Genomic DNA, 22,747 nt, shown 5'->3' on the forward strand with positions numbered 1-22,747 from the left:
AAATCATACGGCATAGCCTTCCATATAAACCTCCACATCATGAAGTCATAATCCTTTCTTCTGTCGCTTTTGAATCTTTTATCACATCTCTTAAGGCTGATAGAGGTCAGTTCTCCAGCAGATTCTTCAAACTCTGTCTTAACCACATTGACCACTCAGATCAGTATTGAAGATCAAGATGTCTGAGCTCCACTGATCTGTGGAGTTCCTTCAGTTGATATCACGAGTTTATGAGGAATGCAAAACTGACATCAGGTCAAATCCATCATAATGGGAATAAATAAATACATTTGTTTCATTATAACTTTTTGAATGATTTATAGAAGCCTACATAAAGTAGTAAAATATAAATGTGTGCTGTTTTTATGGACATTGAGATATCACCCCTTCTTCAAAATAGATAAAGTTTTAATCTTGTTTTTCTTGGAGTCATTTTCTTTTCTTGGAATCAGTTTCTTAAGACTTAGCCTATAGCCTAAGTACCCAATCCGTTAATGTCTACCAACACATATAAATAAAGCCCCTTCCTTAAGCAAGAAGCAAAATGCCCTTACACACAACTTACAAAACAACTTAGAAGTTCTGTTTTGGTGTGGTTTTTTAAGGAATTTTGGTCGAAATCAAATATGTTTTTATACGTATAGGCTAAATAACAAAAGCGTAGCATAGCCTATGTTTTTCTCTCTCTGAAAAACCAGCAACAGTTAGCCTAACATTACAATAACACTTTACATTAAAACAAGTATAATGTTGGTTTATATCATAGCCTATATTTGTGTTTTTTAAACTATATATAATTTCTTTTTTGCTTCAGTGTTTTAATGCTTATGATTTTAATTTAATGGACATTTCTTAGGTCTTACTTCTGCCACCAGTGATGTTTTCCTACTGTAGAATAATGATGCTAGGGAACGTGTTATATTAGATCATGAGCCCAAGAAAGAACCGTCCAACAGACAACTGATGAATGATGAACTAAACTTACAAGATTTAGCCTCGTATCAAAGATATATTTACCTCTTATGTAGCCTATGCCTGAAGTTGACTGTAATAGGTGGCTCTCTTACCTATTATATGGGAGTCACTTGCCGTAGTCTCATACTGGTACAAGCACTCAGTTTCGCCTTTGTTCCTGCATCTTCCTCCTGAGCGCACCTGAATGCAGCGTGCTCACAGTAAAGTGCATCTCCTGAACTAAGGCAGTGAGAAAGATGTGCCCTTAAAAGTTTGAAGTCAATTAAGAGGATTAGAAAAGGCAAGTGGACTTTTGTTGTGGTGTGTGCATCTGTGAGACACGTGAGTTAATTATTGTTGCATATTTATGAAGTTCTTTAATTCTGAATATAGCAGCCAAGCTTATTTAAATTTCAATAGCGCATTTATTTAATAGTCTGTGATATCTTTTCTCATTCTGTTACTATGACAATGATGGATTTCCTTGTTATTAGTCATCTGACTGCCTTGAATAGTTATGCTGCTTAATTGGTACTGTGCAACATTAAGTGCTAAAAGAGTTGTATGTATTTTATCTGTTTCTCTAAATCTATATTAGAATTAACATTCCAGACACCTTGAGGTGATTGCTGCCACCTGTTTTGGATCCATAGTTTCAATAACACATACCGGTACTTTAATTTGTATCATGGGACAGAAGGTTTAATAAAGATAAGGAAACCATGGTGAGTCAAGTCTTTTCTGATGATTTTTGCTTGAGGAGTCATGACATTTATTCTCAAGTCTCTCCCTTTTGAGATTTTCAAAGTAATATCACATCAAGCAGATAATTATGTGATCATACAAAGCTCACATTCAAAGTATATTATTATTATGGTCAGTATGATTGTAATGATGACTGTCCTGATTCTTTTGGATCACTTTTCATACAACTGGCCTCACAATGTAAATACTGTAAAGATATTCACCTCATGTTTACTTCATGGTCCTTTTGCACCAAGTCAATCAAACAGTAGAAAAGGGAAGGAGACCAGTCCAAAGCTTCTGTATAATAAGTTACTCACCTCTCCTTTTTCTGGGAGCTCCTGAGCTCTCTTAGGTTACTCTGGACTGTTGATGAGGAAGGCCTGCCTAAACAACCCCCCCCAATCCTATCCTACCCTTCTTTCTGCATCTTATCCCATCTCTCCCATCCCATTTTCAAGCCCAGCACAGTTTAGCAGATGGCTGTTCCGTCATGAGCGCGCGTCTGCTGAAGATTTCTGCCTGTTAAAGGGAAGTTTTTTCTTGCCACGCTATAACGGATTAAGCTGGGCTCTTGTAATATAGCCACAAGTACGGTCCTTTACCTGCTTTTTGTAAACATAACAATGAGCATGGTCTTGTTACCTGCTCTTTTGCTAATGTTAACAGACAAACAGTAAGGTCCTTTACCTGCTTTTGTAAAGTGTCTCGAGATAACACCTGTTATGAATTGACGCTATAGATAAAGATTGATTGATTGATTGATATAATCAATATGAACTATTAGAGTCAAATATAATGCAATTCAAACACTAACACTGAATAGCTTAATGGAATTATCACAATTATGTCATGAACAAAGACAATAAGATGGAAGACTGCTTGCTTTGCTTTGGCAAATAAAAAAGCTGGATGCAGCAAAGCTATTAACAGTATCAAAACGTTTAATGGTGATATAACTTCTCATCCCTTATTGATACATACATACATACATACATACGCATTTGACGTTTTTTTGCAAAGGTATAGGTATGATAGGTATATGTATGAAGAATCCTTCCAAAAGGGTTATTTGCTTCCCTCTCCAAGAAGACCATTAATTGTAATGATCTGAAACCAGATAGGTCAGTCATTAATCTTTTAGAATTACATTTTCGCTTTAAGGCTTTAAGAATGTCTGTCATCTGTATAGTAAAAGAGGGTCGGTCGTGGCTCAGAGTTGTTCGTCTCACAACCAGAAGGTTGGGGGTTCGATCTCCAGGTCCTTCAGCAACATGTCCGACGTGTCCTTAGATAAGCCACTTAACCCCGAATCCAGCTGCTTTGTCAGCAGTATGAATGTTACTTTTGATGGTTACTTTACATAGCAACCATACCATCAGTGTGTGGACGGGTACTGTAGGTGTGATCTGCTGTGTAAAAACGCATTGAGAGCCTGATTTTTACTAAGATTCTAATTAAAGAAGCGCAAAATAGGTATTAGTGGGAGAAGCAAATTAACGTCCAGTATTTTCGAGTAACAGTAGTTAAATCTGAATATAACAAAAATAAAATTTGGCTTATACGAAAGCCACAACATTAAAAAGGGCTTCTCTTTTCTTCCCTTCATTTTATGAATGAATTGTCATACATTGCGCAGGAGGTACGAGCTGTGTCCTTTGTGGCACAGGAGCTCAGGCGCAGCAGACAGCTGGTCAGCACTGTGTCTGATCAGACATAGACAAGAAAAGGGAAATGGCAAAAAGAGGGAAATAGGAAGTTATCAATATCAATGTTGCTATTTTTTATGATGCAGAGGCTGTGAATGTTCAGTTATATTCATTTAATCATGGCGTTTCTCTTTTTTCACTATTATTGAAGCAAAATCCCAAATAAATGCATACCATTTATTTGTTTGTCATTTGAAACATGTTAACAAAAGCGATCTTTACCCTTCTTTTATTGTGCCTGTCTCCTTCTATTAATTATTTTTACATTATTTTTGTTATATTCAGATTTATCTGCAATAACTCGGAAATACTTTGTCTCTCCCACTAATACTTATTTTGCGCTTGCAGTCGTCCTGCTTTCCTTCCAAACTCTCTCTGATGTAAACCAGTAGAACACGCAAAAGCCTGACTTAATACTACCGCCTCCACAAGATTGGCACCTGTTATCCTTCACGCAAATTCACCTCCATGATCAAGAAAGGACAGTAGAGGATGTATTTTCTGCGGCAGCTGAAGAAGTTCAACCTGCCAAAGATCATGATGGTGCACTTCTACATCGAGTCCATCTTCTCCTCCTCCATCACAGTCTGGTACACTGCAGCCACAGCAAAGGACAAGTGCAGCGTGTCATTCTCTCTGCAGAGAAGGTGATCAGCTGCAATCCATCTCTCCACGACCTGTACAAATCCAGGACCCTGCACACTTTAGGTGTTGAATGTTGACAGGAGAGTTTTAATGTGGGGAGACAGGATGACTTGAAGTCAATTTTCCAAATAATTGGTTGTGCTGCAAGAATTGTTTAGTAGTCCAGGACTTGGAGCACCTCAAGCATTTAAAACCCTACTGCTTAGATGTTGATAGTTTGGAGTTAATGGCCACACTCACATGGCGCGATGATGCGTGGAATACAGTTGTCATGGGCTAACGGCAAGCAAGCAGCACTTATTCTTTTAGAAGACACCTGCAGCAGATCAGTGGATTTCTGCCGTATTTATATGTTTCCACGTAAAGGTAGACGCAGTGCTGATGTCAGCACTGCAGGATGGCAGCGCAGTAACTCCATAAAGTGAACTATGTATAATATATAATCATATTTGCTACATTATCACTGAAAAAAAACCTTTACAGTTTGTGTAAACAGCTTCCCTAATCTTTAAAGTTAAGAAGACCTTCATACAGCGATACAAAACAATAAATTGAATAGATGACAAGCTTTCACATCTTTTTATAATAGTCTAATGATCATACGGCTCTGGGCTTGAACAATATCACATCCTTAGACAGGTACAGTCTAAACATTAAGTTATTAAAGTTAGCCTGAACTTCAAGCAATCCATTAAAAAATAATATAATTGACAACGAAGGAGAAGGGTCCTACAAGCTTGAAGTGCTCCAAGTCCTGTAATGGACTACTACACAATATATTTAAATTATAAATATATTTGCAGCAGGTGAATTATAATAACACAGTTGACCCTCAGGGCCACCATACAAACTACCTACAGAAAGAAAAACAATGAAAGCCTGTTATCTAGTGGACAGAAATGTTATTGCAGAGAAGGAAAAAGGAATACAATGTGTGACACATTGTGCAGTATACTGTGGGAATATTCTTAAAATAGAATTAATATTTGTACTGTATCATATTTAACAAAAGCTTTATTAAAGATCATAGTCCTATTGCTCTTAATGAAGTACACTGCCTCCTACTTTATTTATTTATTAGCAATTAGGCTTAGTGTTTTGATTAGCCTTTTGGCTAACTCTGGTATATTTACAGAAATGTTTTTAATATGCATTGTCCCGTAAAATAAAAATAAAACAAATGTAAAATCATCACAAACAGGATGAGTCAAGTTTCCAGGATGGCCTGTACGCCTATAATCTATGGGGGTTAAATTAAATTCAAGATTATCTTAATATCGGAAAGAAAGTCTTAAAGTAAAATGTAGATATGAGGCTAATTGTATGCGTGGAAAATAACAACATCCTCACAAGAGATCTGTAAAAAAATAAAAAGCAAAACTGAAGTGTGAGAGATATGCAGGCTACATTGACCTGCCCAAACATAAATATTTCAGTAAATAAATTAAGATAGAAATGTAATTCATATGTCATAATTTAAACTAGTTATATGTAGCTCAAGTGAGATTTTGAGTAGATACATTGGGGTTTATTATTGTATTTATGCAGCACTGCAGAAACTATTTCAGTGCAGGACAAGCGCGTGGTAAATGTGGGCGTGGCATATTTTAAAAATATATTTACTTGCTTAATCTGTACAGTTGTGTTAAACACTATTAACAAGCACGAATATCCATTTATTACCAACGAAGAGAGGGAAAACAAGCTGCATCATCACATATATTAATATAGAGAAGGGGTTCCGGCACGGATGTCGCCATCTTTAGTAAGGGACAATAAGCCTAGTGAAATAACACAACTTGATGTTATTCCCTGAAATCTGCTAAATGTTTATCTTAAATATATTTCAAGTGTTCATTGAGGCACTTAACAAAACACGTGGTTAATCGCCTATTCAAAATAAAAAAACAACTAAAATAGTGTGTCTGTTTCTGTGTGAAGCGGTAAGAGAGCGGGTCTTCGTCGCCATGTTTACTTTGGGTGACGCCAGCTCTCTTCCATTTTCCTCCGCCTCTGGTTGTCAAGAAGATGGCAGCTTCCAGGCAGGCATGAGAGGAAATACTTCTTCAAAAACCGAATGAATTTGGATTATTATCAGGAGATAAGCCCTCGAATAAGTGCTTTTGCAACTACTGCATCGAACTAGGTAAGCAGAAGTGTGAATTGTGTCCGCCTTGTGAGGTTTGTTGTGTTTTGTTGTGGCACTCCGTCCGGCCATTTTTCTTGTGGGAGCTCGTAGAAGCAGGCCGATCGTCGAAAAGATGGCTGCTTCCAGCGACGGCATGAAACATAATAACACACTATATGTGCAGTTTGAATGAGTTTGGTTACGTTTTAAGAGAGCTATTGCAACTGTGTTAGCATCAGGTAACATATGCATGTGAAAATAAAATAAAGTTAAAGTGCATTAAATGTAAACCTGGTCGATCCTGTAACAGAAGACAGTCGGAAAGCTAACGCTGTTAGCACGACCAGAAGAGGTTTCACTACTAGCCGCCAGAGCTAACGAGGTCTAGCTTAGGGTTTACTTTTATTTTTTAATGATCATGATTGAATATTCGATGTGGTTAAACAGATGTGGGGTTTGATGTTGCTGCATCCATTGAAGAAAGTCACTATTTCCCCCCTTAGTGTTGTAAACTGCGCTAAAGCGGCTGCAAAGAATGCTAAGTTTGTTAGCTACAATATGGCGACTCCCAGAGAAGCATGAAAACAGCCGACTCTTGCTAACGTTTTGAACCCTGGATTCACTCTTTGTTGCTTTAGCTTATCGGTGTACTACGACGATCCTCTATTGGGTTTTTGAAACAGCATGTGACTGGAAACTCTATCGTTGTCAGTATTTATTTGTAACGACCGTGGAGAGATTTCTGTCTCTTCCGCCATTTTTCAGACTGGCAGCGTTAGCGGCGGTTTGTTTGGTTACAAGATGGCTGCTTCCATGTACTGAATCCAACGGGTAGAAAAACAACATAGTTTGGCTGTTTGGTTTATTTTGTTTATCAAATACACAACTTTAACTCAAATGTGTGTAAATGACTTTGAGTCGGTCGTTGCTTGACAGGTATAGCTCCTCATGTTTCGGCGTGGATGAGTTATAACTACGGTACATGGTCAGCTGCATCTTTTAACTATATGTATATGTTAATATAATTAACCTTAGGTACTGATCGTTCCTCTTACTTCTCATAGAGAAGTCATGTCTGCCCCGGGCTCCGCGGTGTCCGGGACCACGGTGTCGGTTCTGCAGCCCCGGTGGAAGCGGGTCCTCGGATGGTCCGGTCCCGTTCCCCGGCCCAGACATGGACACCGGGCTGTGGCCATAAAGGAGCTCATGGTTGTGTTCGGCGGTGGAAACGAAGGGATTGTCGATGAATTGCATGTATACAACACAGGTAACTTTTAATAACTTTTCTGATTTATCTTTATTTGCATTAAGTCCTAAAACTCAACAAAAAAATGAAAACTGGGGTACAATTCGCCGCATTTTAATAACCAAGCATTGATTAAAGTTATAAAATAATAAACTAAAGATCAATTTGTGATGTTGTACTGTTTATACTATATCGTTGAGGCCTCGACAGGCCGAGCAGGTCCGTTTAAAGAGATTTGTCTCCATCTGCTGGAGAAAGACTTATATTGCATGTAAAAAAGGCGGGCTAAAATAAAATGGATGATGCTCGTTGGTTTTGAAGTATTATTTGCCACAATTTCTTATACAAACAAGAAAAGTAAAGTTTGGTGAATTTGTTATTTATATCCATATATTTAAATACCCCTAGTTGAATGCTCTCATATAAAAAGCAATAGCTTTGTGCTTAATAGATTAACAGTAATGTTAAAGTCATTCATTTAATGCTATGACAAAGAGGCGATTATCTTTCTCATTGTCTTTATTTTTTATCCTTTTTTTTTACAGCAACAAACCAGTGGTTTATCCCAGCAGTCCGAGGTGATATTCCTCCTGGTTGTGCTGCGTATGGGTTTGTTTGTGACGGCACACGGTTGCTGGTGTTTGGTGGAATGGTTGAGTACGGAAAATACAGCAACGATCTCTATGAGCTACAGGTAACTAAACTTTAGAAAGTTCAATCTGTTTGGGGTTTTTTTCTGTCAGTTTAACAATTGTTTTGCTTTAATTTCATTTCTTTAGATGTTAGTTTATGTCTTTTAACTATTTTGTGGATAGTTCTCCTTATTCGAGCTGCTGTAACAACTACATTTTGGCCAATGGGGGACCAGTTAAGTTTATCTTATCTCATGAAGTAATATTTATTTAGATAAGAATGTAAAAATTATTGTGACATTAATGGTAATTAATATGAGTGAGTTTTGCAGTGTCTATATATATATATATATATATCTATATTAATTGGGATTAATTAATAACATAGTTTGTTAGCAACTTTATCGACTCATCTTACTTCCCTTTCATTGTCGTCACCTGCACTGCTCCTTCTTTTTACTCGGGGACTGGTCCCGCCTCACCTCATTCTGCAGCGTTGATTATTATGTGATTTGATGATATGCACCAGCAGTATTGAGACGCTCAGGCGCATTTTGAAATGTTTCACTCAACATCCCACGTTCACATCAGGGCATGCACACTTACATATATTGAGGATTGACACATACAATCATCGAGCTGTAGGAAAAACATTAAAACAGCACTTTGTTTTATTATTTCATTGGTTTGTCTGTCGCGTGTATAGTGCTGAAGAACATGACAAAATTCTCCTACATGCAAAAGTAAATATAAATATGCTCAGTTTCTCGCTCTGGTGTAAAGCAAGTACTTTAAGTTGTATAAATCAATGACAAACCTAATATTGGAGATAGTGTGTAGAGATGCAGCAATTATGAAAATCTGAGCCGATACTGATATTTAATATAACGATTAAAATAACACGGATACCCCTGGGTTTTTCTTCTTCTTTTGGTGTCAGAATCCCACACTACCAACTATGTCTCTCATGTTTGACCCAGCTGAGTTTCTCCTCTGCACAATAAAAAACCCACTCTCTGAAAAAGCAGTTGGGTATACGAGTTTTCCATAAATAAGTTGAAACGACACAACAGATAAACACTGGCCAGACATCAGGTCATGCCACATCATTTGCATGTATGGGTAACGTGTGTTTACTACTGGCACATCGCTTAAGTTACTTTGGATTTAGATCCTTTTAATCAGATTACAGAAATCCAGAATGAATTTAAACATAGTCCTTGACTTTTATCATAACTGAATTTTTTGATATCGGACAGTGAACATTAATCAACTTGTCAGCAATACGGGTCGATGTAAATACTGAGGAAGAAGCACAAAGCTTTGAATTAGTTTAATGTAATTGTCAGTCTCAAGTCTGATCTGTTATTCTGCTTCTAATGCAAACTAATCTGTAAGTAATATGGTGTTGAACATTTTCTGTTGTAGGCTAGCAGATGGGAATGGAAAAAGCTGAAAGCAAAAAACCCGAAGAATGGTCCCCCTCCTTGTCCTCGTCTTGGCCACAGTTTTTCCCTTGTTGGCAACAAATGCTACCTATTTGGTGGACTTGCGAATGACAGCGAGGACCCAAAAAACAACATTCCCAGGTACCAATATTTTCCTCGGCAGGCAGCAACGCTTAATATTTAAGTACAACAAACTCCACAAGTATGAACAACGTTTGTGCTTTCCACTTACAGATACCTAAATGATCTGTACACACTCGAGCTGCGTGCTGGTTCCAGCGTGGTTGGATGGGATATTCCCATCACGTATGGAGTTTTGCCTCCTCCCCGTGAGAGTCACACAGCTGTGGTATACACAGAGAAGACGAGCAGGAAATCTCGCCTGATAATCTACGGAGGGATGAGTGGTTGCCGTCTGGGAGATCTGTGGACCCTCGATATTGGTAAGTTTCAAAAAGTGTACAAAGTTCAAATCTAATGCCCTAATGTTTCCCCTCTCAGAAAGTGCTGCTGTTCTTAGTCTATTGAAAACAAATGATTAAAACTAATCTTTTGACACTGGTCTGTTGAAGTGTGTCCTGTCTGTGGTGCTCTAAGTATTCTGGTGACATGTTAGAACACAATTATGTGGCTCTTTTCTAACATTTAAACTGGTTATAATCTTTAGATACTCTGACATGGAACAAACCATCAGTAAATGGGACAGCACCGCTCCCCAGAAGTCTTCACTCTGCCACCACCATCACAAACAAGTGAGACAACAGTTGCACTCAAGCAACAACACAATATAACCTTTTTTTTTTTTTTAAATCATGTTAGACTTTCCTGGCAGCTGCTTAGTTGCTGTATCTCATTTTTTTTTCACTTCCTCAATCTGCAGGATGTATGTTTTTGGAGGATGGGTTCCTTTGGTGATGGACGATGTCAAAGTGGCGACACACGAGAAGGAGTGGAAGTGCACAAACACTCTAGCATGCCTAAACCTTGGTTTGTTTGACTTTTATGTGCACAGTATTTGTTTAAATTTCTAAAGCATAGTGTGCTTTCATGGAGTTAACTGAATGTCATGTGTTTGTTTGTAGACTCCATGTGTTGGGAGACAGTGTTAATGGATACTCTTGAAGACAACATCCCAAGGGCCCGTGCAGGCCACTGTGCTGTGGCCATTAATTCCAGACTCTATGTTTGGAGCGGTCGTGACGGATATCGTAAAGCTTGGAACAACCAAGTCTGTTGTAAAGACCTCTGGTACCTTGAAACAGGTAGGCATACTTTAAAAGTATTTGATTCACACGTAAGCGTGATATCGGTGGCTCAGGTTTGTTGACTGTACTATCATTACGTGTAATATCTCATTCTCCACCTCTACAGAGCGGCCGCATGCCCCTGCCAGGGTGCAGTTAGTCCGTGCCAACACGAATTCTCTGGAGGTGAGCTGGGGTGCCGTCTCAACTGCTGACACCTACTTATTGCAGCTACAGAAATACGATATCCCTGCAACTCCAGCTGCAGCCTCACCAGCCATGAGTGCAACCCCCTCGCAGCCTTTGAACTCTCCTAAGAGCCCTGCACTAGCTTCTGCAGCCCCCTCTGCTCAGAGCCTACCACAGACAGGTACCATACGAACGGCCACTCTCCTCCTTTCTTACCCATCCGTTGTTCTCCATGCACAACAAAGTTTTAAAAACTGCACACAAAGCGATATCATTGTTCCCTTTATCTCGCAGCTGTTTTGAAGGTTGCAGCACAACAGTCTGCCACAGGCACATCTCTTGTCACAGTCCGCCCCAGCCAGCCCGGGAAATCCCCCGTCACTCTGACATCCCTTCCTCCAGGTGTACGAATGGTCGTGCCTGCCCAGACCACACAAGGATCAGTATGAACAGTTTTGGCACTATCATTTATCTAAGTATATGTCACAGTTGGATAAGCAAACAAGTTAAGCATTTGTTTACTTTTTTTGTTTACAGCCTATTGGCAGTAGTCCTCAGATGAGTGGCATGGCAGCTCTTGCTGCAGCAGCAGCAGCAACACAGAAGATACCGCCCTCCTCTGCAGGCACTCTCCTCAACGTTCCCGCAGGTGCTACCATCCTTAAGACGGTAGCCATGTCTCCGGGCACAACCACAGTCAAAGTTGCTTCTCCAGTCATGGTACAGATTTTATGAAACATAGTCGATTCAATAACAGCGTGTGCATTTGGTCTATTACCGGTATATTGTTACAATAATGCTGTTCTTATAGGTCAGTAACCCGGCCACACGGATGCTCAAAACTGCTGCAGCTCAGGTGGGCACTGCATCTGGGTCCTCTCCCACCACCACAAGACCCATCATTACTGTCCACAAGTCTGGGGCAGTCACAGTGGCCCAGCAAGCCCAAGTGGTAACCACAGTGGTTGGAGGGGTCACCAAGACCATCACTCTCGTGAAGAGTCCCCTCTCTATGGGCAGCGGGGGCACATTGGTAAGAACACAGGACTTTTTGGCTTTCTAAAGACACCTTTAGGTGCTTTCACATGCATGCTCTTAATTTGGTGGTTTTACACACTGTTTGTATTTGATTTGTAATTGTTGTCACGATGAGGGAATCATGTACTGAGCTTGAGCCAGTGGGGAAGGAAGTAAAGGTTGGCCTATAGTGACTGCTGGATAACTCAGGGATGGATGATTTTAATGATCTGCATGACTATCAGCGAGTTACGGCGAGAATGATTCATAGTGCCACCAGTTTGGTGGTCCATCCTCTGTCATCCATTGTTTTCTGGTGATTCATGACTTTGAGTCTCTCTCCTCTGTCGGCAGATCTCCAACCTTGGAAAGATGATGTCTGTGGTACAAACCAAGCCAGTTCAGACATCAGCTGTCACTGGCCAGGCTTCCACTAACCCTCTCACACAGATCATACAGGTCAGCTATCATCATGAGTAAGGGAGAGAAAAAAAAAACAGGAGGCCGCTTATAACTTCTGGGACCGCCACCGCGTCTTTCCTCTCGTGGTTTGCATAACATGTGCTCTTCTTCCAGACAAAGGGTCCCTTACCAGCTGGCACCATACTGAAGCTGGTGACCTCTGCAGATGGCAAACCCACAACCATCATTACAACTTCCCAGGCAGGAGGAACAGGAAATAAGCCCACTATCCTCAACATCAGCGGTGTGTCTCCTAACACCACAAAGCAGGGCACCACCATCATTAAGACTATCCCCATGTCGGCCATCATGTCCCAGCCTGGAGCTACAGGTGTTCACTCACTAAAGTTTACGTTGTCATAAGTGTTTACCACAACAGGTGGATCATTTATTACTATGACTAGAACTACAAAACCCCAACCAGTTGAAATTGAAAACGTCTTTTTTTTTGTGTTATCTTTCTAAATAAATGTTAATGGCATGCAATGACAGAATAGTGATAATTATGGATAAAGACAAAGCTAAGAAGTATAAATGGACACAGTCTGGTGTTTGAATAGTGCGTCTTTATTTGACTGTTAGGAGATCATTGTTTTCAGTCACATATGCTTTGGGCTCTGCAGGTGTGACGAGCAGCACGGGCATGAAGACACCAATCACAATCCTTACCACAAAGGTGATGACCACTGGAACTCCTGGTAAAATCATCACCGCTGTGCCCAAACTTGCCACTGCAGCCGGCCAGCAGGGACTCACACAGGTACTCTGACTCTATGTCTGTCTTTGTTTGCATCATCAAGGGTCGCCTGTTTGTGTTTCCCCTGAGGACCTTTTCTCTAAAATGTGTTTCAATAGGTGGTTTTGAAAGGTGCGCCTGGGCAACCTGGTACTATTTTACGCACTGTGCCTATGAGCACAGTGGGTGGCGTTCGACTTGTCACACCAGTGACAGTGTCCGCAGTGAAGCCAACTGTCACCACTCTGGTTGTCAAGGGGACTACTGGTAAGAATAACTGTTATTTTGAATCTTTTTGAGTGACAATGCTGTTATCACACAGTTTATACTTTTCTGAACTGTACTTTGCATCAGTGTTTTTCTTTTTATTCACTCCACTAATCTTCCTTCCAGGTGTCACCACTCTTGGAACGGTATCTGGTACAGTCGCTACGAGCTTGGCAGGAGGCGCAGTGGACAGTTCCAACGCTTCTTTGGTTACCCCCATCACCACTCTGGGTACAATTTCGACCCTGTCCAGCCAGGTGATGAGCCCATCTTCCATAACTGTGTCAGCTGCTCAGACCAGTTTGACCTCGGCCTCATCGCTGCCCTCCTCTACAATCACAGTTCAAGTAAGGCCGTGTCCCAGCTAATCGTTATACATTTGAATGTCTGTCAGTAAAGCATCAAGCCCTTAAAGCGTTATGTGTCGTACGATTTTGACTACATTGATTGGGTTATGTTGCTGATAAATATGTTACTACAGAACATTAACCAAGATACTGCTGTGAACGTGAATGTGTACAAAGAGTAACTTACATTTCTTTCATCTCCTCTGCTCTGAAGCAGCCCACCCAGGTGACTCTAATCACAACCCCGAGTGGTGTAGAAGCTCAACCAGTGCAGGATCTACCAGTATCGATCCTTGCTTCGCCAACCTCGGAGCAGCCCAGCTCTGCTGAGGCTGGAGCAGCTGGAGAGGGCTCTGGGACCGTCACCTTGGTCTGCTCCAACCCGCCCTGCGAGACCCACGAGACTGGAACCACCAACACGGCCACCACCTCCTCTGCCACCATCGGAACAGGACAGGTCTGCTCCAATCCGCCATGCGAAACCCACGAGACCGGAACAACCAACACGGCCACCACCTCCTCTGCAACAATGAAGGCAGGACAGGTGTGCTCGAACCCTCCCTGCGAGACCCATGAGACGGGAACAACCAACACAGCCACAACCGCATCTTCAAACATGTCCACGCCGCGCATGTGCTCCAACCCGCCATGCGAGACCCATGAAACCGGGACAACTAACACAGCTACGACAGCTTCGTCTAACATGGGAGCAGCCCAGAAGGTGTGCTCCAACCCACCCTGTGAGACCCATGTGACGGGGACAACCAACACAGCCACCCAGTCTTCATCGAACATGAGCGCAGGCCAAACAGGCGCAGCGCAGAGGGTTTGCTCAAATCCACCCTGCGAAACACACGAGACTGGGACCACCAACACCCCTTCTACAGCCACCTCCAGCATGGGAGGTGGCGACCAGACCAGCACAGCGACAGGCACGGTCCAACGGGTCTGCTCCAACCCGCCCTGTGAAACCCACGAGACTGGGACCACTAACACAGCCACCACCGCTACCTGCAGTATGGAGACAGGCGAAGGGACAGGTAAACTCACTGTGACCGCCATGTATAGCAGCTCAAATAGTTTTCTTCCTCTTTCATTCAATGAATATTTTTCCAAGAGGTCTGTGACTAGGATCTCACAAGTTGGTCTTATTCATGTAACAAAGACATGTAACATTTAAAAAAAAAAAAAAAAATCCAAAGGTGTGGCCACTAGTGATCATTTTATTACAAAAACTAATTTATTAGCATCAGGGATTAAAGTTCCTCCACCAATTTCACAATTGTAACGTTTTTAGTCAGTGTCAATCAGACAGAGAAAGTCGAGCAGAATGGAGGGTTAGTGACTGTTTGTCATGTCAGGTACTTACCTAAACCCTGTAACACAACTGTTGTTGTGTTTGTGGGGCATTTCAATGTACAGTCAGCATGCACCGCCTGTCATATCCAGACTTTTTTTTTTGTTTTGTTTCGGTGAGCAACTTTATTTGCCTGATCAAAGTGAAATATCGGAGAGTGATAATCAGTAACGTGACGGATTTTACCGCTCGTCAAGTTTCATTACCTGCGGACCAAATTTTCCACTGCCGCACACACCCTGTGAGGAACGTGTGAAGACAACAGGTGGTACAACAACAGCACAGCACCGTCTGACATGAATCACCTTAAGCTGGACCGCTCGACAACTCAGTTCTTACATGTTCTATTAGCTTAACAAGCTCATTTATTTTTAACATTCGTGTATGTGTAAAAGTTATGATGTAAAATACATGTGTTCTGTAGACATCTTAAAAAGTCACTTCGTACTTCAAAAGAAAAAAGTCTTTCTCCACTGAATATGTAGAAAATGTTTTTTTGCTCGTTACTTCTCTGATTCAGTTTTCTAATGCTAAATTGGATGAATACCCTATTTGTCAAAATACCTTTTATTATATGCAGAGGGAATTCACAAGGTACCGAGCTGTTTGTAAATGAATAAAAACACTTTCTTTAACTCAAGTAGAGTTAGCTGTAGTAGTGACAACAAAATGAGGAACACCTTCATCCCAATTAATAATCAATGGTATCATTAATATTCAGTCATATTTGAGGTTGCTGAAGAACTTCTGCTGTGACTGTTAGTTTTATTAGTCATACGATACAGCTGACTGTAGGTCACGTTCTTTAAAAATAAGCAAAGTCATATCTGTCGAGTGTCAGTTTCATTCCTCAGATAGAAAACACCTATTCAAATGGAAAATTATCAACATATAAAAACGAGTAGCAAATAACCAATCACTTTTTTTTTTCTTTCTTTTTTTTAATCCCTGTGGTTTTGAGTTATAAAATTGTCCTTTTGTATCCATTAGCCACCCAGCAGACAGAAGAAGGAGCAGAAGGTGTCAGCAGCACTGAGGCAGCCTCCACCACTGCAGCAGCAGCTAGCCCACCTACCACCACCCAAGGCAGAGCAATCACTACTGTCACTCAGTCTACACCAGCTCCTGGACCCTCTGTTCCTGTAAGCGCTCACTAAAGGACATAAGTATCTTTTTAGAGTAGTTGTTACGACAGCAGATATCTCCTGCTGCACGTCTGATTCTTGTTGAACTACTTGTAAGAAACAGTTTCCCTTCCTTCTTTCAATAAACGACAGTATCAAATATTTATTCTGTTTATTTCATTCTCTTTTTTTTTTTCTTTTTTTTTTTTCTAGTCCATCTCATCCATCACAGAGGGGGTGAGCACTGCTGCAAGTTCCACAGAGGAACCAATGCAGACGGATGAGACAGCATCAGCAGAAGCGGCGACTGCAGAGGAGGGAGCTACTGCCATGGAGACACAAGCAGCGGTATTTACACTCATTTCTCCATCCAAGTCCACCCCATCAGAGATATATCGGATGTGTATGTGACCCTTGATGTGTTCTCCCAGGGAGAAGCAGCCACTGGAACGGCTTTGAATCTGCCCTCAGAGCTGATGTCTGAGGGTCAGGGAGCCGCACTCATGGTGACTGGGCTTTCAGACGAGGAGCTGGCCGTGACTGCAGCGGCAGAAGCCGCAGCACAGGCAGCAGCCACTGAAGAAGCCCAGGCTCTCGCTATCCAGGCTGTCCTCCAGGCAGCTCAGCAAGCCGTAATGAGTGAGTCCAGTTGTTGTTTAAGTTAGATTTGTCACTTGTTTTTATTTCTTTCGTTTTGTTTAAACAGTAGCATTGATGTTGATGGCTGATGTGTTAAATGAGGAAGAAAAATGGAAACGATTTCAAAGTTCTCCAGATATTCCAAGCGCTGCAATTTGCAAACTGTTCATCGTCATCATGGTGTTTTCCCTTATAGATGAAGCTGATAACTCTGGAGAAAGTCAGCAACCCACCAGCATCCCCATCATGCTGACCCAGCAGGAGCTAGCAGCACTGGTCCAGCAGCAGCAACAGCTGCAGGAGGCTCAGGCTGCTGCGCAGCAGGCGAGCGTGGACGCCAGCATGCCCACTGAGGGCCTTGCCCCCGCTGACAGCCTCAATGACCCCTCTGTCGAAAGTAACGGACACAATGAGATGGCTGCCGCAGTGACCAGCGCCGTGGCATCACTGCTGCCACGAACCACTGCTGAGAGTAAGACTCTAAAGTTGGTTTTGAAAGTTTTCCTTTTCATGTTTCTCTGCAGTGCTTTGATCCTTGTGAACTCTTTTGTTTCACACCACAGCACTCGCTCCATCAAGTACATTCGCCCCGTCCGTATCGGTGGCAAGTCCAGCCAAGCTGCAAGCAGCAGCTGCTTTAGCAGAGGTTGCCAACGGCATCGAGGGAGAGGTGAGTCCGTTCAGTCACTCTGAAATCAGGCTGGCTTAGGTCAAGAGAATCCTTTTTAACATTCTTTGTTTCTTTCTTTTACAGAAGCAGGGTCCTCAGCCAACTCCAGTGAAGCCTGTTGTAAAGAAAGAGAACCAGTGGTTTGATGTTGGAATTGTGAAAGTAACAAATATGGTTGTTACCCACTTTTATGTGCCAGGAGATGATTCACATGGAGATGTAAGTGTCTCAGCAGAGACGTGTGCAGTATGCCAGCATGTTTGTGTTGCCAGTGCATCTTTTATTTCTGTGTATTTATTTTTTATTTTTTTTTGAAGGATGACTCTGGCGTCATGCCAGACTACAGCCAGATGAAGAAAATGGAGCTGCAGCCTGGAACTGCTTACAAGTTTCGCGTTGCTGGAATCAATGCTTGTGGTCGTGGCTCTTTCTCAGAGATCTCTGCTTTCAAGACGTGCCTACCGGGCTTCCCAGGGGCACCCTGCGCTATCAAAATCAGCAAGGTAACGCACCAGTGGAGCACTTCCCCTCACGTGTAGTTTTCTGTCGTTGTGAATTTGACAAACATCTCTATGAACGGGGGGGGGGGGGGGGGGGGGGACAGTTGTGTTTTAAAGCCATGACCTCTGACCATTCAGTTTGTTTTTTTTTGTTTTTTTTCACTGGTTCTCAACAGAGCCCAGATGGTGCACACCTGACCTGGGAGCCACCCTCTGTGACGTCAGGAAAGATCATCGAATACTCCGTGTACTTGGCCATCCAGAGCAGCCAGACAGCTGAAGCCAAGGCCTCAACTCCGGCACAGCTAGCCTTCATGCGCGTGTACTGCGGGCCCAACCCATCATGCTTGGTGCAGTCGTCAAGCCTCTCCAACGCCCACATCGACTACACGACTAAGCCAGCCATCATCTTCCGCATTGCCGCTCGCAATGAGAAGGGTTATGGCCCTGCCACACAAGTTCGATGGTTGCAAGGTGAGCGCATGGATGGACAATCTATTTTTATATACGTTAACAATTAGTGCTGGAGTAAAGGAGGCATTTCAACTGATTTTCTGGTTTGCAGAATCAGGCAAAGATGCTGCATCAGCAAAACCAGCCCCGAAAAGACCAGGCACCTCTCCTGATACGTAAGTATGGTGCTTGTTTCAGCTTTTGCCCGCAGAACAGACAACATCAACAATCAACATTGCACTGATCAATTGAACATGCATTACTCATTCTGGTTTTATATTTGCTCTTACAGCAAGGCTACTGGTCCAAAGAAAGCAAGGACGGATCAGTGAGGTTGCCCAGAGATCCCTCCCAGTCTTTTGTCCTTTTTTTTTTTTTTTTTTCCACTTGCTGTCCTTTTATCAGGAAGACTGACCTTCACCCCTCCTCATACTCATCTTACTCTCATCCTCCACCCTCAAGTCTCAGATCAGGACAGCAGTGGAGGCAGATCAACTGAATGATGCTGAGATGAAAGTCAATCTGAGATGTTTCTGTAGATAAAAACCCTCCTTTTCTCCTTGTTCTGTTGGTCGTACTATTTTTAGAGCAACACAAACTTAGAAGCACATTATCTTTTTCAGTCACATCCCCCTCTATCATTTAACCTCTACTTTTGGCTTGTTTCGGTAGTTGAGCAGTATAGAAAAGCATTTACATCTTTCACAAACTGGCAGCCAGCCTGAGCGCAATGTTATATATATATTTTTTGTTTTGTTTTGTGAATCCTGGGGCTGTGTAGAGAGAGACTACATGAAATGATGTACAGAGATGAAAAAGGCTGTGGAGGCATGAGTTTAGATGAGAAGAAGAATCGGAATCAAATAAAGCACTTGTCCTCTGAGAGAGGATATAATTTTTCTCCTTTTTTGCTCAAAACAAATTTGCTTCATCAACAACCAAGTCTATAGCCCCTCCCCCGTACTGGACTCCAGTCAACTGGTAATGTCATCACTGTGCGCTTTTAACCCCAAGATGAGGACTGGTGGCCGACACTTCAGAGTGGACAACAAAGGAAGAGGTTCATAGAGAAAGAACGACAGACTCCGACAGGACTGAGACTTGCAGCACACACGAGAAATCCTCCCCAAAAATTAGCAAGCAATGACACAGAAGATCTTTTGTGTAGTTTATTTTTGTATTTTTTAAGCTTTTTTTTCCTTCTGTGTGTATGTGTATGTTGTGTGCATTTTAAAAAGAAAAAAACATCACTTTTTTAACTGTTGTTCATCCCCATAGTTTGTGTTTGTGGGAAGATGGGTGGCTTTGTTGAGGTTGCCACTATATTTTTAAAAATCTTCATTCAGTTGGTTGTATGTTCTTGATGTTAACAGATGGTAATGAGAGCGAGAGAGAAAGATTTTTGTATTTGTTCCAAGTAGAACCGCAGAGGTTATAGGACTGAAGGGAACTTTGAAGTGGACCCAGGGAGAAGAGAGTTTTTACTTTGTTTACTACTCAGTGCTTGTGTTGCTTTGTTTGCCAAATCTGAAATTTCCGAGGGTATGAGGAAAACCCCACCAGATCTTTTCATACCCTGCCCTTAATATCCTCATCATCAGCTGTCCTACACTTTTTATGCTCATGAATGTGGTCTCGCACCTCTTCTTTAATTTTTTAGATGGGGAAATTATATTAGTAGGCATATTTTCCCTATCCTATTGATGTATGTGAATCCATTTAATAAATTTTTAATTTTTGTCCTTCCACGGCTCTGTATTTCAGACTACAGATGGTGTGCAAGCTAACTGAAGTATGGTTTTCAATGGGGATATCTTGGGAAGAAAGCTCACATGGCCCGAGTGTACTCACCTGTAAATTAGTTCGTTCATTGAGCAAGAATAAAACAAACAAAAAACAAACATCTTGACCTTTTATATAATTACCTGTAAGAAACTGTTTTTACATGTTGGTCATTTCTCTGTTGCCTTTTGTGTCTTTACTTTGAAAAGAAACGTTATAAATATATATATATAGTCTCTCCCTGATTGTTCTAATTTGATTCTGTCAGGCTGATTCACCGTAAAAGTCTGAAGCCATGCTAGGTTCATTACAATACAACCGTGTACAGGGAGGGTGTTTCTGACTGGATATGAGTGTAAATCTACTTTGTTAGTGCCGATTCAGTTGTGATGGTAACGGGCAGGACGATCAGAGCCAAGGTTTTTTGCTTGCCACCTTTTCTCTGGCTGGCACCTTGGTTTTTGTTTGTGCTTTCTCCCAATTCCTTTCTAGAAATGAACTTTCTCTCCATATGCATTCATAATTTTTGTGCGTGTCAGTGTGTCTGTTGAACAAAACTAGACATGCATGCAAAAGCAGTGTATTTTAGTAGTGATGCCTTAAGTTAGACCATAAGCTGAAGGTTCTCAAAAAAGAAAAAACATTTAATGAGTTTGTTCCTCTCTCCATGTGGTATAAAATTGTGTCCTTTCCTTCCACAGTACCTTTGCTGGGTCACTATTTTTGCACCCTTGTTGGATAGGTCATCATCAGCAGTGCCGGGGTCTCTCTGAACTTTCCCTCCCACACTGGGACGAGTGCTGCTCTCAGCACTCACAGGTGTTGCGAGTTTCTCTCGGCTGTTTGCAGGTTATCTGGAAATGTCCTGTATTTTCCAATGTGTGTTTTTTGTACTGTAGGGAGTAATGTATCTTTTATCATCAAAAAATAAACATGTTAAACAGATTTTGTGTTTCTTTTTTCTTATTGTCACTGAAAAGACAAGACTGAATCACCTGTTGCAAACCTCTCTGAGCTGCTGCCAGGAAGGGCTTCTCCACATCTAGATCTTGTTTGGCACTTCCTTCGAAGTATTCAGCTCCTACGTCCTCACACCACTGCATGGCCAGCCTGCCAGATACCTGAAGAGTGAGCGGAATAGAAAAAAATTGAAACAAAAAAATGCATTTGCTAAACAGTTTCTGGTGAAAATCAGTGACCTTACAGGATCATCAGTTTCGCCTGTTTAATGTAATTTCTTCACGTACATAGGCTACTGGGTTCAGAACAGCAGTTAAAAGATCACTTTTCTTTTTTTAAAAACTGTTTTATACTTGATCACATTCACTGACCTCCCTGTTGCTCAGGTCAGTCTTGTTGCCCAGTACAATAAAGGGAAATTCAGTTGGGTCCTCAGGCTCACCCTGGACCAGAAACTCCTTCCTCCAGCCCTCCAGTGCAGAGAAACTATCTCTGGATGTGACATCAAACACCAGCATGCAGCAGTGAGCTCCTCTGTACAAAGGTGGACCCAGAGACTGGAACCTCTCGGTGCCTGCTGTGTCCCAAATCTGAAAAGAAACAATGCTGCCATGCTGACAATTTGTCCTGTATTAGTTTGTGTGTGTTTGGGTGCAAACATGTTGGCCAACCTGCAGGGTGACAGAGTCCCCGTTTATGTTGACTGTCTTTGAGAAGAAGTCGGTCCCTATAGTGGCCCGGTACGCGTTGGTAAAACTGTGATTTACATATCTGTTCATGAAGGAGGATTTCCCCACCCTGTCAACAGACACACAAACACACACACAACAGGTAGGGTTACAGAACATGTAGGCCTACATATCGTTTGAATAAATGCACTGTTAACATTAAGTATCCTACTAAATTGTAAATTTTGTGGACTATCCCATAGGAATTACAGTCTTACATTCGGATATAAACCGAAATGAAAGTGAAACAGTCGACGACAAAGAAAATCAAAACAGTAGGCCTACAGTACAAGTAAAATAACAGTTTAAAACATGCTTTTGATAGTTACCCGGAGCTTCCAATGAGGATTAATTTCACTACTGGACTCTTTCCGGTGTTCATGTTCACCTGTCCACCGTGAGTTTCAGTCGCTGCTGCCTTCACGTGCTCCTCGTTCTTCTACCTTTATAGAAAACTCACGCGTCACAGCTGGAGGTCAAAGGGATTTTATTTTGTATTATTTAATTTATTTGATTTTCTTTTACATTTATTGTTGTCTTTGAATTATGTTACTGGGGAAACTCTGTGTTCTAGTCAAAATGTTGGAAAAACTGAGGTCATGAATCCAAGTCATCATGCCCCCCTTTTCATTCATTAAAACACATTCTAAAATAATATAGCCTATTCTATTATTATTATTATTATTATTATTATTATTATTATTATTATTGTTGTTGTTGTTATTAATTTTATTATTATTATTATAGCCTACTATTATTTGCCTTT

General features: G+C 41.5%; 2 protein-coding genes across 3 annotated transcripts; one reads left to right on the forward strand and one right to left on the reverse strand.

Moving 5' to 3' along the window:
* Nucleotides 1-5,992: 5,992 nt before the first annotated feature.
* hcfc1a (host cell factor C1a) lies at nt 5,993-20,259 on the forward strand. Of its 2 annotated transcripts, none has more exons than XM_079340461.1 (28): nt 5,993-6,198; nt 7,245-7,447; nt 7,972-8,120; nt 9,487-9,647; nt 9,741-9,949; nt 10,174-10,258; nt 10,387-10,493; nt 10,589-10,768; nt 10,878-11,120; nt 11,234-11,382; nt 11,477-11,659; nt 11,751-11,972; nt 12,311-12,415; nt 12,533-12,749; nt 13,042-13,178; nt 13,274-13,421; nt 13,548-13,768; nt 13,983-14,808; nt 16,116-16,267; nt 16,463-16,597; nt 16,681-16,888; nt 17,085-17,360; nt 17,452-17,558; nt 17,643-17,777; nt 17,876-18,061; nt 18,235-18,532; nt 18,624-18,687; nt 18,804-20,259. In XM_079340461.1, the coding sequence occupies exons 2-28, from the start codon at nt 7,252-7,254 to the stop codon at nt 18,841-18,843; spliced, it is 5,139 nt and encodes a 1,712-aa protein (XP_079196587.1). In that variant the 5' UTR covers nt 5,993-6,198; nt 7,245-7,251; the 3' UTR covers nt 18,844-20,259. The 2 variants fall into 2 exon arrangements, with proteins under 2 accessions (XP_079196587.1, XP_079196588.1); XM_079340462.1 differs by having other exon boundaries at nt 13,986-14,808.
* LOC306821908 (ras-related protein rab7) lies at nt 19,990-22,504 on the reverse strand. The gene is made up of 5 exons (XM_079340540.1): nt 22,311-22,504; nt 21,925-22,051; nt 21,625-21,843; nt 21,289-21,414; nt 19,990-21,186 (listed from the first exon to the last, which is right to left on the reverse strand). The coding sequence occupies exons 1-5, from the start codon at nt 22,361-22,363 to the stop codon at nt 21,100-21,102; spliced, it is 612 nt and encodes a 203-aa protein (XP_079196666.1). The 5' UTR covers nt 22,364-22,504; the 3' UTR covers nt 19,990-21,099.
* Nucleotides 22,505-22,747: the final 243 nt, after the last annotated feature.

This window comes from Symphodus melops (genome assembly GCF_947650265.1).
Source record: "Symphodus melops genome assembly, chromosome: 4".
NCBI classification, from domain to species: Eukaryota; Metazoa; Chordata; class Actinopteri; order Labriformes; family Labridae; genus Symphodus; species Symphodus melops.

What these genes read in the sequence shown, in the direction of transcription:
- hcfc1a (XM_079340461.1), top strand. Translation starts at nt 7,252, where the DNA reads ATGTCTGCCCCGGGCTCCGCGGTGTCCGGGACCACGGTGTCGGTTCTG. An exon ending in AAGTTGCTTCTCCAGTCATG is followed by an intron (nt 11,660 to 11,750) that starts GTACAGATTTTA and finishes CTGTTCTTATAG; the next exon opens with GTCAGTAACCCGGCCACACG. An exon ending in CCAGGCACCTCTCCTGATAC is followed by an intron (nt 18,688 to 18,803) that starts GTAAGTATGGTG and finishes TTGCTCTTACAG; the next exon opens with CAAGGCTACTGGTCCAAAGA.
- LOC306821908 (XM_079340540.1), bottom strand. Translation starts at nt 22,363, where the DNA reads ATGAACACCGGAAAGAGTCCAGTAGTGAAATTAATCCTCATTGGAAGC. An exon ending in GGGACTCTGTCACCCTGCAG is followed by an intron (nt 21,844 to 21,924) that starts GTTGGCCAACAT and finishes GTTTCTTTTCAG; the next exon opens with ATTTGGGACACAGCAGGCAC. An exon ending in CTGACCTGAGCAACAGGGAG is followed by an intron (nt 21,415 to 21,624) that starts GTCAGTGAATGT and finishes CTCACTCTTCAG; the next exon opens with GTATCTGGCAGGCTGGCCAT.